General features: G+C 38.9%; 1 protein-coding gene across 6 annotated transcripts in view; it reads right to left on the bottom strand.

Annotated features, from left to right (window-relative positions):
* LOC121388618 overlaps nucleotides 1-19,913 on the bottom strand; it is a 180,539-nt gene that overhangs the window by 152,429 nt on the left and 8,197 nt on the right. For all 6 annotated transcript variants that reach the window (XR_005959990.1, XR_005959992.1, XR_005959991.1 and 3 more), the window contains exons 4-9: nucleotides 19,356-19,428; nucleotides 16,528-16,730; nucleotides 13,470-14,543; nucleotides 11,719-12,503; nucleotides 10,951-11,257; nucleotides 6,160-6,273 (exon numbers count right to left, since the gene is read on the bottom strand). Coding sequence is in view for 2 of the 6 variants with exons in the window: in XM_041520030.1 (XP_041375964.1) it covers nucleotides 6,160-6,273; nucleotides 10,951-11,257; nucleotides 11,719-12,503; nucleotides 13,470-14,543; nucleotides 16,528-16,730; nucleotides 19,356-19,428 (2,556 nt within the window). In the remaining 4 variants the exon portion in view is untranslated. The remainder of the gene's footprint in view (nucleotides 1-6,159; nucleotides 6,274-10,950; nucleotides 11,258-11,718; nucleotides 12,504-13,469; nucleotides 14,544-16,527; nucleotides 16,731-19,355; nucleotides 19,429-19,913) is intronic.

The raw sequence follows: 19,913 nt of genomic DNA, 5'->3' as shown, positions 1-19,913 counted from the left end.
TGAACAAGCATATTAAAATTGTATATTAAAATAACATTCCAGAAAAACAGATAAAGTAATTTTTAATTTCAAAATAGAAAAAAAGTTATGTTTATCTCACCCAAAAGCAAATTACCTCATCAAACTGAGTCTGCTTACTAAATATAAATACCATAAACAGATTGAGTCTCCTGGTTTTCTAGATCCTCTGAGTGGATGCTAAGTCTTACGGATTTAATTCAGAATATTAACTTAATAATTATATAGCTAGATTTAGTCCTTACACATTCACTTTTATGACAGAAAAGTTTGGCTTTTGCAGGCATTCTACAAACATTAAAACATACAGTACTAACTGAAAATATAACAATTAATTTATGTTTGTGTACATATCTGACTGGTATATATTTATTTAATAATTAACTCTGGCAAGGAAACAAGTTTTCTTTAACGGCACCTTAGTTATATATATGACTATTTGGTGTCTAACATATTGTTATTTCAACACTTTTGGTGATATGCTCACCAACAAGAAGCAATGAAACTAGTAGAGACTTCCCCAAACAGGACAGCACATACCACAGCCGTTGATGTACCAGTGGTGACACATAGACCAGAATGTGGGAAACTTGGTCTATCAAAGGTGATTAATCCTACAAGACATCACACCTCACGCAAACGCTCTACCATCGAGCCATATCCCAGCTCTAATTAACTTGGAAACAAGTTTATATTGAAATGGTTAATTCGCTTGTTTTCTATGTAAACAATAAAAAAAGTTTTCACATAAAATTCACAATATAACCTTTAAGACTTGTGATATCAGTACAGCATCCATAGCACTCTTCATTCTATAAATGTTTATTAGTCTCACTCCATGTGAAATATTCTATTTAGACTGAGGCAATTTAACTCCATGGCAGTTCAGTCTTTGTAGCCTTTCTCAAATTATTAACAAAAAAGTTTGTTTTATTTAACGACGCCACTAGAGCACATTGATTTTTAATCTTATCATCGGCTATTGGACGTCAAACATATGGTCATTCTGACACTGTTTTTAGAGGAAACCCGCTGTCGCCACATAGGCTACTCTTCTTTACGACAGGCAGCAAGGGATCTTTTATTTGCGCTTCCCACAGGCAGGATAGCACAAACCATGGCCTTTGTTGAACCAGTTATGGATCACTGGTCAGTGCAAGTGGTTTACACCTACCCATTGAGCCTTGCGGAGCACTCACTCAGGGTTTGGAGTCGGTATCTGGATTAAAAATCCCATGCCACGACTGGGATCCGAACCCAGTACCTACCAGCCTGTAGACCGATGGCCTGCCACGACGCCACCGAGGCCGGTCAAATTATTAACAAAGTTATTTTTAAAATCTTTATAATAGTTTATGGAAGAACTGTATTTTAAAATTGTCTGTGGCTCCAGGAGTTTCAAACAGCTTGAGAAAAGAAACTTAAAAATGATCCTGCTTCACTTTGCAGAAAGTTGTTTTAACTGTACAGACAAATATAATAAATATCAACTTGGTTGACTGTGCAAGTGTTTACATCACAGAACATTTATTTTAGATTTTTTAGATTAGTTCAACTGCTTTTCTATTAGATGGGGGTGGGACGTAGCCCAGTGGTAAAGCGCTCATTTGGTGTGCAGTCTGTCTAGGATCGATCCCCCGTCAGTGGGTCAATTGGACTATTTTTCATCCCTGTCAGTGCACCACGACTGGTAAATCAAAGGCTGTGGTATGTGCTATCCTGTCTGTGGGATGGTGCATATAAAAGATCCCTTGCTACTAAAAGAAAAATGTAGTGGGTTTCTTCTTTAAGACTATATGTTTGAATTTTCAAATGTTTGACATCCAATAGCCGATGAGTAATAAATCAATGTGCTCTAGTGGTGTCATCAAACAAAACAAACCTTCTCTGATATTTTTTGCCCAAATTTATTATCAAGTACAGAGGCCTGAATTATATGGTAAGTTACCACAATTTTGTATATTTCAGATATGAGCTGGCGACATAAACATGTCCACATGTCATCGTCCCAAACAGGATATGTTTATTCTATGTTGCTTACTTCAACAGCAGTCCTTCACATTGAAAGCTCGCGATCGCACTTGTGCACCCTATCACAGCTATAACTTCATCGATGGAGCGGGTTTTTATCATCCACCTATAATATGGCAACAGCACACCTTTCATTGGGGGCGGGATGTATCCCAGTGGTAAAGTGCTCACTTGATGTACGATTGGTCTGGGATCGATCCCTGTCGGTGGACCCATTGGGCTATTTCTCGCTCCAGCCAGTGCACCATGACTGGTATATCAAAGGCCGTGGTATGTGTTATCCTGTCTGTGGGATGGTGCATATAAAAGATTCCTTGCTGCTAATGGAAAAGAATAGCCCATGAAGTGGTGACAGTGGGTTTTCTCTCTCAATATCTGTGTGGTCCTTAACCATATGCCCGATGCCATATAACCGTAAAAAAAATGTGTTGAGTGCACCATTAAATCAAACATTTCTTTCTTCCTTTCATTGGTTGTTTGAACAGAGGCAGGTTTAACCATAGCAGGCCCCAGTATTTGATACATTAGCACTTCACTTAGCGTGCTTGAACCTTAATTGGATATACGCACGAAAACAAGTTGAAATGAAATGAAACGAATGATTATTGTTACTGTAGGGTGGGATCATTTACATTTACATTTTACATTTACATTTTACATTTACATTTACATTTACATTTATATTTGTGCTATTCAAAACATGTAGAAGGAAGGAAGGATATATGTTTTATTTAACTATGCACTCAACACATTTTATTTACTGTTATATGGCGTCAAGATATATGGTTAAGAACCACACAGATATAGAGAGGAAATCCACTGTCGCCACTTCATGGGCTACTCTTTTTCGATTAGCAGCAAGGGATCTTTTATATGCACCATCCCAGGCTTCGAAATTCACGACGGCTCCACGGCATTTGCCGTACTGCCTTGTGCCTTTGCTGTGATGCCTCAAAAATACCAGTTACTTTACGGCTATGAATAACCGTGCCCTTTTCATTACCTGCCGTGGTGCCCCTTTTGTATATGTTTTTTTTTTTTAAACTTGTATAACCCTAACTTTTATTTTAAAACATTAAACATGCACAAATTCGATGTTCCTCAGTAGTGTTTGTATACAGTTTCTTGGTCATGTATTACAATTGCACATCGAACGTAACAAATGATAAATTACGGTTGAAACGTACAGCGTTAAGGAAAAAACCCCACCGTAAATTGCCGAAAGTTTTAACGTCATACATTTACGGGAAAAAACGTAAATAACCGAAAAAGAATCCCGGGGCAATTTTTTTTTTTTTTTCAAAATAGGCTAAACCATGCCTAGAAGAAAAAGAAGACCAAAGAAGACAAAAATTGCCAAAACGTTTTTATTAGTTCAGGTAAAAATTATTATTATTATTATTAGCTATTTAAATGTCAGCTGCGTTCAACCAGACCGAGCGGAAAAACGTTCGCTAGACTGGTTTATGCGCTTCACAAGAAACCAAATGGCCACGTTGAGAACCAATCAAATAGTTCACGAACGTTAGACAAACGTTTTCTGGCTGAACTTGGAGCTGTTGTTATCGATATTCTTCATGACAAATTTTGAAATTACAAAAAAAAAGTCTGTCCCATCATTCTATAAAAAATAAATTTTGCTATTAATTTCAGTTTTGTTTGACATAACAAGAAAAGTAAAAGTGTATTGGAAATAACAAAACAATACTAATTTTGTGTGCAATTTACAAATCAATCAGCTTAGAAATTAATAACCTGTAGTAAATTTCATAGTAATAAAAAAGGCGTTCCCTGTGGGACAGACTTATAGTTTTAATGTTTATTAGCTTATTGAACGGACCTATGCTAAAATCACCCAAATTAATTTATTCCCAATTAACTGAAACACTAAAATAAATGTGAACTGTTTAATGTTTGTGGTTATTCTTGTGGTTTATTTAATTATTACCCATGCTCAGCAGTTGATAGGCCTATACATCACTGGTGTAGGAAGCGGGGAAGGGGGTACTTTGTAGCAGCATCGATGGTTTATATATTAATTTTATACGTGTGTCTGTGTGCCCACCCACCCCACTTTTTTGTATCTTCCTACAGGCTACACCCGTGTATATTAACAAATACTGGGTACTAGCCTAAGCAGTAGCCAACAACGAAAATTGTACCACGTCTTCTTCAAATGACCTTCACCTTTGCATGCGGAAAAAAACGCGATGACTTGTAGTCTGTGCATGTGGTATTGAGAAATCCTCGATTGTTTTGTTGAGATCGCACGTTGTTGTTTTTGGAAAATAAACCTACAATGTATGAGATGACTGGAGTTACGATAATACGATATATTTTCCTCTATAGGCCTACAGACTAGTAGTACAGTATTTAGCAGTTTGTAATAAAAGCCGTTTAATCGCCACACACGTTACCGTACTGTCATGCAATCTCGTGTGTCACCAATTACCGTGGTACCTAATAAGAGCACATGTTAATGATCCCGATTTGAAACAAATTAGTTATGCTCATATCCATTCAACGTCCAGGCATGTCTAGTCTGGGTCCAGTCTCTAAGGGACGGTCCATAAATGTCAATGGTTTTCATAATCCTAACAATGTTAGGATTGGGTTTGACCCCCCCCCCCCTCCCCTAATCGTAACATAAAAACATTGATATAATGTGTACGAAACATTGACCTTCGATGGACCGATGTTTTACCTGAAAAGCAATCCGAACATGGCTTTTACCCCCTCCCCCCCCTTCCGAACATTGTTCGGATTGTGAAGCACATCGATATTTATGGACCGTCCCTAACGCCAGTGATTGGGTCCAGGCCACAGCGTAAGAAGGAGCCAAAAAGTGGGGTGGGGGTGTATAAAAACCATCGCTGCTGCCCCCCCCCCCCCCCCCCCCCCACGCACACATCCCTCAACCTCCATTTAACACACACACACACAAACACACACATTAAAAATAATCCATAAATGCTGAAAACATACTTAAGAAAATAGGCCATGGTGTCCTCCGACAATGTTTACGTTTTTGTGGATACGGTCATATGACAGAATGGGATTTCCCTCCACATTTTTTATTCTATAATTGAATGGGTCATTTGGTTGATCTTGTTATTACAATCATGTTTGTTGGAGAAAAAGTTGAAATTAGGGTGGATTTTTTTATTATTGTTAAATATAGAATTTAGAACAAAAATAATATAAAGATTAAATTTTTAAAAACCTAAATGATTTGGTTTGAACATTTATTTATTTAATTATTTGTATTTCAAATAATTTAACACTGAACATTTCATCCATTTTCCTAAAGCTTTGATTGTATTGTTCTGAAACGTAATACACATATTCTTTTGGTACTCTCCACAAAATAATAAAGATGTCTAAACTTGTAAAAACGTTTTTTGTTTTGGTTTTTTTTAAATTAATGAGATTGTAAAATTGAAATAGAAATCTTGATTGGTTAATTCTGAAACTTAGTACCTGTATTCTACAGTGATTCTCTGGAGATACCTTCACAAACTAATAGATAAAATTAACATATCTACTTTTATTATAGATTAACAGAATTACAGATAAAGGGTTTTTTCTGGTTAAATTGACTTCCTAAAAAAGACTGCCTTGGTGCCCTTTGAAAATGTATGAACGTAGCCTTTGTGCCTTTTAGATTAGCCTTGGTGCCCTTCATTTCCTAGATTTTTAAAGGCTTTTAAAAGCCTGCCCTTTTAACACTGAATTTCGAGGCCTGCCATCCTACAGACAGAATAGTACATACCACTGTTACCCCAGTTGTGGAGCACTGGCTGGAACAAGAAATAGCTTAATGGTGCCACCAATGGGGATCGATCCTAAACCGACCATGCATCAAGCAAGTACTTTACTACTGGGCTACATCCCACCCTCTTTTGTCATGTAGAAGGCTTATAATATTTTTAAACGTGAAGGACTGGAATAGCCATCACGAAATACAACATTAACACTTTATTTAGCAGGTAGAGTGTGCAATACAGCTGGATTTTATTCTAGTGAAATAGGGAGGTGAGATACGAAGCTTTGAAGCAAAGAAACTTGCAAGCCGTTAACTATCGGTTGTGTTTAGTTGGAGTTACTCACCCCTGGAGACTGCTGAACCAATCAGTGAAGACCTGTCTACTGCTACAATGACTTCTTGAAGTTGAACTCCATCTTGAATCACTGAGATCGGACTTTGACCCACGACACTCGAATCTGAAATGAGCAGTTACAGATCAGTTACTAGAAAATTGAGAAGCCCTTATTTTTAAACCTATAGATCGGTCTTCTTTAAGCCCCCACCGGCCTCGGTGGCATAGTGGTTAGGCCATCGGTCTACAGGCTGGTAGGTACTGGGTTCGGATCCCAGTCGAGGCATGGGATTTTTAATCCAGATACCGACTCCAAACCCAGAGTGAGTGCTCTGCAAGGCTCAATGGGTAGGTGTAAACCACTTGCACCGACCAGTGATCCATAACTGGTTCAACAAAGGCATGGTTTGTGCTATCCTGCCTGTGGGAAGTACAAATAAAAGATCCCTTGCTGCTAATCGGAAAGAGTAGCCTATGTAGTGGCGACAGCGGGTTTCATCTCAAAATCTGTGTGGTCCTTAACCATATGTCTGACGCCATATAACCGTAAATAAAATGTGTTGAGTGCGTCGTTAAACAAAACATTTCTTTCTTTCTTTCTTTAAGCCCCAAGGCCATAAGTTTAAAAATATATTTTAATTTTTGAAGTGGTTTCCCTGTAAAAATCAATTACAGTCAAACTTTGATAACTCGATCTTGAAGGGGACGAGGAATTAATTCAAGTTTCAATGAGTTGAGTTTTCAAAAGTAATATATGAGTTCAAATTTGAAACAGCATTGCAGCTGGTCGATTTTGCTTAATATTGTGAGAAGCGTGAGCTTCGCTGCCTACCTCTGAATTATGCATCCCCAGTTAAACGGTGAATTAATATATCACTGCCACCCCACCCCACCCCACCCCAGCCCACCCCACCCCAGCTGTTGGCATCTTCGATGCCTGTGGTACATTCATTTTGCGTATATTGTAAAAGTAAGTAAATAACAAAACAAAAAAGATAACCCAGATGAATTTGAAATATATGCTTAGGCATATAGGCTACATGTATTTATTGACAGCAAAAAGAAACAAAACAAGAAGGCATTTGCATACATATATAAATAACAGAAAGTAAATGATATAATGAACGTTGACGTATTTTACAGACGTCAAAACATGGTGGAACGTAAACTAACAAATAAAAAACTGAGTGCCAAATAACACTAAGTTCATTTGTTTTACACAAAATTATTTACAATTCGCACCTCTTTCTTTCTTTCTCCAATCTGGCTACCCACCCCCATTTCTGGGCCCTACACGAGATTGCGTGGATGACAAGAAAGCAGAACTTTTTAAAACTGATCTGGCTATCCCCACATTACCGGGTCCTTCCCCAGATTGCTCGATCTTATGATGTATCAATTTTTAACATAACTAAATGACCGATACATAAATAGAAAAGCTAAAGTTTGACACGATTCAAGCCTTTGAGAACAAAAACAAACAGCGCTAACAATTATTACAAATGCTCTTTGAAGTTAAGCAGACTGTGTCTGTAATTATGTATTACGTAGTGAGGCTCTCAACCACGTACACACACCGACAACGAAACACAGGATCATTTCGTTCCACTAAGTCAGCGATCTATTAATCTGTAATTATCACCGTAATCCTCGACAGCCAAGACCACCAGAAACAGGCGCGCTTCTCTTGATTAACATGATTGACAATACATTCGTCTTTAAAATACTATTGGTAACGACGACAGTTTGATCAATCGACATGCGTTGGGTTTTAGAGGTACATATTCTATTAAATCTTTATGGCGGGACAAAAGAATTAGGTCGAGAGATCGAGTTTATAGAATTTTAGTTTGAGTTTTCGAAGGCCGTTATTACTAGTTTGTATAGCAACTTGGCCGGGACCGTTGCTTCAGATCAAGAGATCGAAGTTTTCGAGAGATCGAAGGTGGAGTTATCGAAGTTCGACTGTATATAACATGTGCTTTCATTTCTAATAAAGGCTATTTCAGTTGTATAAAACATATTGAAAATCCAGCATTAAAACTGCTTTTTGGCTAAAAGGAACAGTAACAAAGAGTTAATTATCTTGAACAGTGACGTAGATTGTACAATTTTCTCTTGAATACTGACATAATTTGTTGATTTGTGTATAGTGCATATAATGAAAAGATTGAAATGTCATAAGGTATCCTTGTTTTGATAAAGTTTGGAATGTTTAGCTTAGGTATTTTGTAAGATGCTTTGCTTTTTACTCATTATTGGCAATACAAGTATACATTAAAATAGATTTCAATCATACAGTTCATAGTTCATAATTGTATTTAGTGTTTCTGCCAGAAAGAAATTTTTGGGTATGGCGCTACAAAATTGATTAATTACAAAGTGTGTGCTGAATGCTACCGCAATCAATAGGAAGTATGGGGGCCTCACCCAGAAATAAAATGGGTTAGGTTTACGGTTAGGGTTGTCACGGGGATCCTATAATACCCGTAACTGAATAAAACACGATTATCCAAATATCTCTTCTAACTGTATATCTATTAGATCTCTCTGTATCGGGCAGTCTAATACCCGAGTAGCTCGGCTCTAGGTATGATCAGAGATAAGATCTTATATAAAAAATATACATGTAGCACGTTTAGTTCACTAGAAAACACAACAAAACACAATACACTTTGGAATCTGTATTAACACTACGCTGACAAATGTACTTGCCGCAGTAGTTAATTAACAACAAAAATATAATAACAACCCAGGGCTAATCACTTCATTAGTTAATAACTAGGTGTCTAGTTTACACAATATTCTAATCACTGCACAGTGATACAATCCACACGCGTGTGATAATTGAGAAACGCTGCCAGGGGAACTTGATTAATAAAGGAATTACAACTCTATTCCTAACTGGTTAATTTTTAATTAACCCTTAACTACTCATTCAGTAACCTTGTAATACAGAATTAATACTGGTACATATCACCATAAAGACAATAACCTACAGTTTACCTAGGTCCTCCAGGATGACCGGCTAAGCTTTAATATTTTAGAACAGTGAAGCCTACAATTTACTTCGTCAGATTACCGGAAACACTGTCTAAATAATATTGGTATAATACAGTATTAAAATATTTAAAGTCACATCAATCACATCAAGGTTATACAACAGAGCAGAAAAATATATTTACCAGTCCAGACGGACAAACATTCCCGAATATCGCCTTGGGGCACAACGCGGTACCTCACCTATCATGTGATAGTTCCACAACTCCCAGAGTCGGTATATTTTCTTAGATGGCCAGTCTTACTGTCGCCAGTTTGCCAGCAATACCCCAGTCATAAACCGCACTACCGAAGTTATTACGTAACTACTGGCCACATGGCCTCCACACCTAGTCTGGGTGTGTATTAGGAGGTACGGTCTTGCAGAGGTATTACGTAACCAAGCTGCACTAGCCCCCCAACACAATGGACATAGCCACAGGCGAAAAGATAAGAGCATGTTCCATCACAAGGGTTAAGAAAATCATACAGTAATGTTAAAGAGTTATTAATTTTGTCAAAAGGTCAACTTAATTTTTTTTTAATCTGCAAAATTTTTTGGGTATGGCGCCATATCCATTTTACCCTCTGGCAGAAACTCTGGTCTATTATAAAGTTATCCATTAAACAAATAAACTTCACATTAAGAACAATTAGAAGTTTACAAAGATAAAAACTGCATGAACCGTCTTCTGGCAGGATTTATGCCAGAGGATATGAAGAGTAAAATTACGTACTCTAGGAATCATGTAAATTAATGGAAGAAGGAAGGAAATGTTTTATTTAACGACGCACTCAACACATTTTATTTACAGTTATATGCGTCGGACATATGATTAAAGACCACACAGATATTGAGGGAGGAAACCCGCTGTCGCCATTTCATGGGCTACTCTTTTCGATTAGCAGCAAGGGATCTTTTATATGCACCATCCCATAGACAGAATAGCACATACCACGGCCTTTGATGATAGTAAGAGAAATGCTATTTAAAATGTGTCAAAGCACATGGCACGCAGTGTCCAATTTCCAAACATTCAAACCCATAACTACCTTGTAGAGGCACCTGTGGTCTGTGGGTTTTTTTAATTACGTACTCTAAAATTATTTTCTGGCAGAAATCCTGTCCAGTTACCTAAGAAAGTGAATTCTTGCCCACTGGACAGGGTTATCCAGTTTTTGCACGGTGCTAGAAAAGTCTGTCTGGACCTAGGGCTAGATAAATCTGTCTGACCCAAGGACTAGACAATTTCTACATACGTGTGACATCATAACTCATGTTTTACGACAATTGACGTCATAACTCCTGGTTTTCAAACTTCTGTTTGCCATTTTACGTTGTATCATTGTTTTAAAAATATTTAAACAAATTAATATTTTCAACTTTATATTTATTGTTAAGTTGCTGTATTTTTATGACGTTGCATAAGATGGATTATATATTTCAGCTTATGATTAAATGAGTTTCATTGTTTGTAGGTGAAATGTTTACGAATCATTCAACAATAAACAAACCATACGTTTACAAAATTAATGTTTTGTTACTGTAATTAAATGGGCAAGAAAGAAAAAAAAATCACCGTTTTGAGGTATAGATAAGGCAATTCCAACCCTTGGGACAAAATGTTTTTGTAAGGGCCTCGGTAAACCTCGGCCCACACAAAAAACATTTTGTCCCTCGGGTTGGAATTGCCTATCTATACCTCACAACGGTGATAGATTCTATTAATATATCTCCCTGAACTAGCCGTGCAGAAAGTACCTTGTGGATGTACTTGAGCCAGAAGGGTCTGAGCCATCGATATAGGAAGTGTGATGATTCCCCCCGGTGTGATGGACAGGGAGGAGTCCTCCACCCTGGACCCCCCCACTTCCTCCACCTGCACTATGATCTGATGCTGACCGCTCACTGCATTCCTCACGATCTGCGGGGACTGGACTCCAGACGGAAGGACGATCTGGAACTGGGCCATCGCTGGGGCATTCTGGGATACAGACGTTTGTTCCATCACCTCCTGAGTGATGATGTTGATGGGGTAAGATGTCTGGGTGGTGGAAGGTTTGATGACCTGAGAGAAAAAAGAAAAGAAAAAAAGGAAGGTTCAGTTTTGTTAAATGTTTAACCACTAGAACACATGTATTATTTAGTCATCGGCTATTTTGAAAAACTTTGTTTTGTTTAACGACACCACTAGAGCACACTGATTTAATAATCATCGGCTATTGGATGTCAAACATTTGGTAATGCTGACATATAATCTTAGAGAGAAAACCTACCTTTTTTTTTCCATTAGTAGCAAGGGATCTTCTATTTGCACCATCCCACAGACAGGATAGCACATACCAGGGCCTTTGGTATACCAGTTATGGTGAACTGACTGGAATAAGAAATAGTCCAATGGGCCCGCTAACGGGAATCGATCCTAGACTGACTGTACATCAACTGAGCGCTTTACCACTGGACTATGTCCCGCCCCAAAAAACTAACAAAGCAAATAGTAAAGAAAAGTCCACACAAATGTACCCCTACCTGTATGTTAACTGTCTCAATGTGTCCTACATCTGTGTGTCCAGTATGAACTTGCTGCACTAACTGCGGCTGCATCAGTTGCTGTTCCACCGACTGCAGTGACGACGACGACGATGATGACATCACCATCTGTGACAACCCCTTCTCCGACCCCCCTCCCTGCTCGCTCACCACCCCCTGACCCCCCTTCGTCTTCCCCACCAACCGCAGACTGTGTAGCGGGATGTTCTGGATGATCTGGAAGCCCTGCGACGTCTGCACCAACTGATGCGTGACCACGTCGGACTCCGCCCCCGCTGCCACACCCACTCGGTAATCCGTGACAGGACTCCGGTGGTCCTCCACAAACACCAGTTTGTTGTTCGTCGTGTCCGGCTGGGTCTGGGTGATTATCCGGATGGGTTTCTTCATGACGGTCTGCTGGGACGACATGGGCATGTGGATCTGGGATGAGGTGGGGATATGGATCTGGGACGAGACAGGGATTTGGATCTGGGATGAGACAGGGACTTGGATTTGGGATGAGACAGGGATTTGGATCTGGGACGAGACAGGGATTTGGATTTGGGATGAGACAGGGATTTGGATCTGTGCGGCAGCGTGTGCGAGACTGGAGAGGTGGTCCTGGGGTGACTGGTTGGACGCGATGCCGGGCTGGTGTTTGTTCGGAGTCAGGAACACGGGCTCCAGGACCTGGCTGGTGGTCGGTTCCGTCTGGTACGTCATGTGTTGGGGAATTCTCATCTGGGGGAAGTTGACGGCCACTTCAACACCTTGCTGCATCACTGTGGAATTGTTTTTTAATAACAAAAAAAAGACAGAACAAAACAATATTGTTAACCAGCTTTAAAACAAAATATCAAATGTTATCTCTGATAGCAATATGAAAAATATGTCAAATGAAAATTGTTTTACAAAGACGACAAATTCTTTCATTTGGGATATTAAATTTATATGAAAATTATTGTACAAAACCCCCCCACAAATTCTTTCATTTGGGATACAAATTCATATTAAAATCAAAATTACAAAAATGTATGCAGAGACTTTTTATATTAGCCAATAATGTTATTTAACTCATTCCCTCCCATTCTCGGCTGCAGTTGAGACGCGACCGGTCTTCATACTCACAGCTGTCAACATTCACAGGAGTTATCTATCTTGATTCTGTGAATGCTAGAACATAGTAGGATCACAATCGAACACGTTGAGTGTATTTTGTTGACTGGTATTCGTATTTAAGTTATTATCACAATATCAAAAAGAAAACAAAAAACAGTCTAAATTTGTGTAAACGTTATTGATAACGTAATGCACACATAGGTTTGATTTCTCGCTATTTATATAATTATTTCTTTTAAAACATGTTGGGACATTATTATTTAATGAAAACTGAAGATTTGTAAAGGATGTATTCACTGAAAATAACTGATAATACAGACTTTGAAGTAGATGATGGATGGATTACCTGACGTCGATTGAAAGTGAAAATAAACTGTCATAAACAATAACGTCATGGATCATGATCGTAGGGGTTTTAAAAAAAAAAAATCAAATATTAATAAGTTCTTCTGTAAGTTTTATTTTGGTAATTAGATTCACTGATATGTCCTCTAAACTATGAACATACATCAAAATAGCGTTAAATTAGTTGGGCTTTTTTACAATTTGAGGTTGAATAATGTAGGTTCAAAATTACATATTTCACGTTGGAAAGCTGGGTGGATAAGAGTTAAAGACTGTTTACGAACCTGCAGTTAACATTGGATGATTCTGCTGTATATCAGATGTGGAAAGAGGCTGTCCATCGCTCACTATCGAACGTGACATCACCGTGGTCGTCGTCGGCATGGAACTTGTTACTACGGTGTCACGTGATGTGTTCCGCGAACCACCAGGCAGATGTGTCTCAAGCATGGAAACAGGAATCAACCGATCATCGGATGACTGGCTCCCACTCTGAGAAACCTGATACATCGTCAGTCCACTTTCCTTTTCCAGCGTCGCTGTAGACTGTGAACCAAGCACAACTTGCTGAGAGAGAGATTCATCGGAGTGGATAGGAAGTGATGTCGACACCAACTTAATCGTCTTCTCTCCAGTCTTGTGCGGCTGCGAGAGGAACATGTAAGGATCTGAATGAGTAATTTTCACATTCTGGTTAATACTGTTAGTCGTATCGAGAGCGGCTGGGATCTGCTGGGAGGTAGAACAACACACGGATGTCAGCTGGTCGTGTTGAGGGATCACTGACACCCCCTGCTGCTGCTGCTGCCCTGCGCTACTCTGCTGCTGCTCCAACACGGCCAGGGCAGTACTCTCAAGATTCTGCTCAATCTCGCGGCAGTGCTGTCGCATGTGACTCCTCAACGAGTCCTCCCTGACGAACGACGCGGAACAGATGTTACACTTGTACGCCTTGCGGCAGTTCTGTCGCAGCTTTGGTATCCCGGGGTCCTCCTCCGAGGCGCTCCATTGGACCCTCCCTTTCTTCTTACCACTTCTGCCCGACCGGATCTGCAACGTTTCCGGGTGCCTCTTCCGGATGTGCGTCTTGACGTTCCCGCTCTGTTTGGACGAGTAGCTGCAGATGCCACAGTTGTAGGGTCTGTCCGCGCTGTGAACTCGCATGTGCATCTTCAGCGCACTGTTGCTGGCACACGCGTAGCTGCACACCTCGCATTTGATTGGCCGCAACAGGTCGTGCGTCTTCTTGTGCTCCCATAGGGTCTTCCTCGAGGACGAGGTGAACTTACAGTTGGGTTCGGGACACGACATCTGGTTCTCACTCGAGTGGTTGATGCGGTAGTGACACTTGAGGTTGCCTAGGCAATAAGATATATTTGGTTGTTTAATGTTATGGTACTGACATTTGAGGTTGCCTAGGGAATAAGATATATTTGGTTGTTTAATGTTACGGTACTGACACTTGAGGTTGCCTAGGGAATAAGATATATTTGGTTGTTTAATGTTACGGTACTGACACTTGAGGTTGCCTAGGGAATAAGATATATTTGGTTGTTTAATGTTACGGTACTGACACTTGAGGTTGCCTAGGGAATAAGATATATTTGGTTGTTTAATGTTACGGTACTGACACTTGAGGTTGCCTAGGGAATAAGATATATTTGGTTGTTTAATGTTACGGTACTGACACTTGAGGTTGCCTAGGGAATAGATATATTTGGTTGTTTAATGTTACGGTACTGACACTTGAGGTTGCCTAGGGAATAAGATATATTGGTTCTTTAATGTTACGGTACTGACACTTGAGGTTGCCTAGGGAATAAGATATATTTGGTTGTTTAATGTTACGGTACTGACACTTGAGGTTGCCTGGAATAAGATATATTTGGTTGTTTAATGTTACGGTACTGACACTTGAGGTTGCCTAGGGAATAAGATATATTTGGTTGTTTAATGTTACGGTACTGACACTTGAGGTTGCCTAGGGAATAAGATATATTTGGTTGTTTAATGTTACGGTACTGACACTTGAGGTTGCCTAGGGAATAAGATATATTTGGTTGTTTAATGTTACGGTACTGACACTTGAGGTTGCCTAGGGAATAAGATATATTTGGTTGTTTAATGTTACGGTACTGACACTTGAGGTTGCCTAGGGAATAAGATATATTTGGTTGTTTAATGTTACGGTACTGACACTTGAGGTTGCCTAGGGAATAAGATATATTTGGTTGTTTAATGTTACGGTACTGACACTTGAGGTTGCCTAGGGAATAAGATATATTTGGTTGTTTAATGTTACGGTACTGACACTTGAGGTTGCCTAGGGAATAAGATATATTTGGTTGTTTAATGTTACGGTACTGACACTTGAGGTTGCCTAGGGAATAAGATATATTTGGTTGTTTAATGTTACGGTACTGACACTTGAGGTTGCCTAGGGAATAAGATATATTTGGTTGTTTAATGTTACGGTACTGACACTTGAGGTTGCCTAGGGAATAAGATATATTTGGTTGTTTAATGTTACGGTACTGACACTTGAGGTTGCCTAGGGAATAAGATATATTTCATTGTTCAGGGCTCACACTGGAACAAATTTTGGTTTAGTCAATTTTGAGTATTTCCTTGAAATTTATTAAAATGTGGTTAATTTGAGGAATATTCTTTTAGCCAAAGGCTAAATTTTGTAGCCATTTTATATAAAAATTAGCAACTGGCTAATTTGGCAATGTACAGGGTGAGCCCTGATTGTTTAATGATACGTCACAACAACTTGAGGTTGCCTGGGGAAAAAAGGATATATTTCATTGTTTAATGATATGTCACAAACACTTGAGGTTGCCTGGGGCAAAATATATATTTAATTGTTTCATGTTATGGTACTGATACTTGAAGTTGCCTGGTAAAAAAAAGATACATCAGACTTCGCAGTGAAAACAACTTGACGGGTGTGATTAATTGCTCCCCTCACAAAGATTATGGGGAGCCATTTAAGATATTACCATACTGATATCGTATAAATTCTCATGCTAAAGGGAGCTAAAAATTGCTCTCCTTGAACTAGTCTGAGAGGAGTGATGAGGAAACAGCAAGGTCTGATATACTTGATTGTTTAATGTTATGGTACTGACAGTAAGTTATCTGGTAAAAAAAAGATATATTTAACTGTTTAATGTTATGGTGGTGACACTTGCCAATGCCTGGTAAAAAAGAAAAAAATATTCATTGTTTAATGTTATGGTGGTGACATTTGAGATTGCCTGGTAAAAAAAAAAATATATTTGATTGTTTAATGTTATGGTAGTATCACTTGGGGTTGCCCGAGAGTAAACCTCTTACCTCTGACAGAACACCTGTAGTCACACAAATCACAGCCATATGGTTTTTCTCCCGTGTGAATCCTCATGTGGCGCTTGAGGTCGGAGTTGATTTTAAACTTGGCGTCACAAACACTGCACTGAAATGGACTGTCCCCGGTGTGGGTGCGAAGGTGCACGATCAGCTGACTGGAGTTGCGACTCGCGTACGGGCAGATCTGACACCTGCAATAAGGTTAAGGTCATGGTCAAGGTCAATTTAACATGTGAAAAGCAATTCCTGAGAACAGAGCTAGCCCTGCTCACAATAACATTTCATGATGGTAGAGGTCAACATGTTAACAGTATTAGTTGTAATTGGTGTTTTTTAACTTATTAAATCCAAAATTGTGGAAGAAGACACAGAAGAATTTCATGTAGTAAGTGCACAATTTGTTGGATTTAATTTAACAAAGAAGGACACATTGTCTATTACATCATCAAAATGGTACAGTGACAAAAGCGAGGTCTCACACCAGTGTTTAGGGTAATAATAATTATACTTTAGACTGGCATGCATTACAGTAAGGTCGTGGGGTGAGTAAACTGTTTATCCAATGACAGGTCTAAGGTCTAATATTTAAAATAAAATTCCATATAACTAAAAAAAAAAAAGTTTGTTTTATTTAACGACACCACTAGAGCACGTTAATTTGTTTATTTATTGGATGTGAAACATTTAATTTTGACATATAGTCTTAGAGGAAACCCGCTACATTTTTTCATTAGTACCAAGGGATCTTTTATATGCACAATCCCATAGACAGAATAGCACATACCACTGTATTTGATATACCATTTGTGGTGCACTGGCTGGAACGAGCAATAGCCCACTGGGTCACCAACAGGGACTGATCTCCATATAACTAATAACGTAAAGTGTTTTTACAAAATTCATCTAGTCCAAAATGGTTGAAAATTAATATTATCACATAAACTGCTTAATATGTTTGCATGTAAAGTGGTTATCCAAAACAGTTGAAGCAAAAATGTTGAAAGTAATTTGCATAAGCCAACAGTAAAGAACAAAACAATATAATAGCCCAAAATATTTCACACTACCCAAAACCTAGTTGGCTTTAAATAGAACAAGGACATAGAAGGAAGGAAATGTTTTATCTAACAACGTACTCAACACATTTTATTTAAAGTTATATGGCATCGGACATATGGATATGGACCACACATATATTGAGATAGGAAACCCGCTGTCGCCACTTCATGGGCTACTCTTTTCAATTAGCAGCATGGGATCTTTTATATGCACTATCCCTCAGACAGGATAGTACATACCACGGCCTTTGTTACACCAGTTGTGGACCACTGGCTGGAACGAGAAATAGCCCAATGGGCCCACCAATGGGAGAATCGATCCTAGATCGATCGCGCATCAGGCGAGCGCTGTACCACAGAGCTACGTCCCGTCCCAACAAGGACCCAGAATGCAATGACTATGAGTATGACTGTGAGACAAAGAGTTTCCATAATCTCTGGACAAACATATCAGGCATTCCAGGGCAACAGTGCTACCCTGTCTGTGGGATGATGCATATAAAAGATCCCTTGCTGCTAATAAAAAAAAGAGTAGCCCATGAAGTGGCGACAGTGGGTTTCCTCCCTCAATATCTGTGTGGTACTTCACCATATGTCCAACGCCATATGACCGTAAATAAAATGTGTTGAGTGCGTCGTTAAATAAAACATTTCCTTCCTTCCTTCTTCCAGGGCAACATAGTGATTGTCAGCTTGACAGAGGCACTACTCCATCCTCCCCTGGAAAACTCAGAATGACCAAAGACGCCAGTCATTGGGGGGTACTCCATCCTCCCCTGGAAAACTCAGAATGACCAAAGACGCCAGTCATTGGGGGGTACTCCATCCTCCCCTGGAAAACTCAGAATGACCAAAGACGCCAGTCATTGGGGGGGGGGGGGGGGGGGGGGAGGGGGGAGAGAGCACACAGGCAATCAATGTGTGGTTTCTTTTTAAAGATATGCCAAAATCATAAAATATGTAATATAGATATTATGGGATTTCCATCTCAAAATCTTATGTTTCCGAGCTAAAATGTGGGATTTGTTTTCAAAATCTTGATTAGCAATACTTCTAAGGTCGATGACAGTCACTTTTCGGACCCTTGTTTTGGCTTCGTACACAATAAATAAAACATATCCAATGGTAATTTTCTGATATGACATATTTAACAAAAGGTACTTTTTATTTCTTTCATGTTTTAAAATTTAAAATTAATATTTTGTCCAGAATTATGAAAAATACCGACTTGTAAACAAAGTTGTCTGTTTGTTATAGAAATTTAGTAGACCAGTTTTTACTTTAATGCAGCGAAGCAATGTAATAGCATAGTTAATTCTGAATTTGAATAACGTCAGTATTCCAATGACGTCAATTTGCATCTGCTTACAATAACCATAACTGGGTACATGACGTTTCCGTTTTAAGAATGCTGGAAAAATTCCAGTGCAAAATTGCTATTGAGATTTTTTTGTTTGAACATTACTAATGCACCTGAATGTGTTTGAAGAAAATCTTGTGATTAAAAAATCGTACCTTTTACGATATATGGATTTCAAGTGAAATTACGGTAAGATATGCTATATTTATTGTGTATGAAGCCAAAACAAGGGTGCGAAAAGTGACTGCCATCGATCTTAGTTGACTGAAACTTGATTAGCAACTACTGTTTAATGTTACAAAATTGTGTAGAGATCTGTGAATCTTGTGTAGGGAATCACGACGCGATACTCAACAAAATGTTCCCTGGAAATCGTGCTAGATTCGCAGCCTGCCTACCTAAAAGGTCTTTCATCTGTGTGGATTCTGATGTGTTTCTTCAAACTACTGCTATCTGCCGCGCCATAGTCACCTGAAATACAGATACTTTGTAGTACAACATTTCTAATAAATAAACAAAACAAAAAGAAAGAATTAAAAGAAGGAAGGAAGGACATGTTTTATTTAACGACGCACTCAACACATTTTATTTACGGTTATAATATATGGCGTCAAACATATGGTTAAGGACCACACAGATATTGAGAGAGGATACCCGCTGTCACCACTTCATGGGCTACTCTTTCCGATTAGCAGCAAGGGATCTTTTATATGTACCATCCCACAGACACGGTAGTACATACCACGGCCTTTGATATACCAGTCATGGTGCACTGGCTGGAACGAGAAATAGCCCAATGGGCCCACCGACGAGGATCAATCCCACACCAACCGCGCATCGAGGGGGTGCTTTACTATTGGGCCCGTAAAGAATTAAAGAGTATTTTGTTATATATTTTTCAGTAACGCTAGGACATTTATACATGTATCTTCACATTCCATTAATTATTCATATTT

Source organism: Gigantopelta aegis, chromosome 14 (genome assembly GCF_016097555.1).
Source record: "Gigantopelta aegis isolate Gae_Host chromosome 14, Gae_host_genome, whole genome shotgun sequence".
Classification (NCBI taxonomy): domain Eukaryota; kingdom Metazoa; phylum Mollusca; class Gastropoda; order Neomphalida; family Peltospiridae; genus Gigantopelta; species Gigantopelta aegis.
Note: the sequence above shows the minus strand (reverse complement) of the source record. Positions and strands in the feature narration are given on the sequence as shown.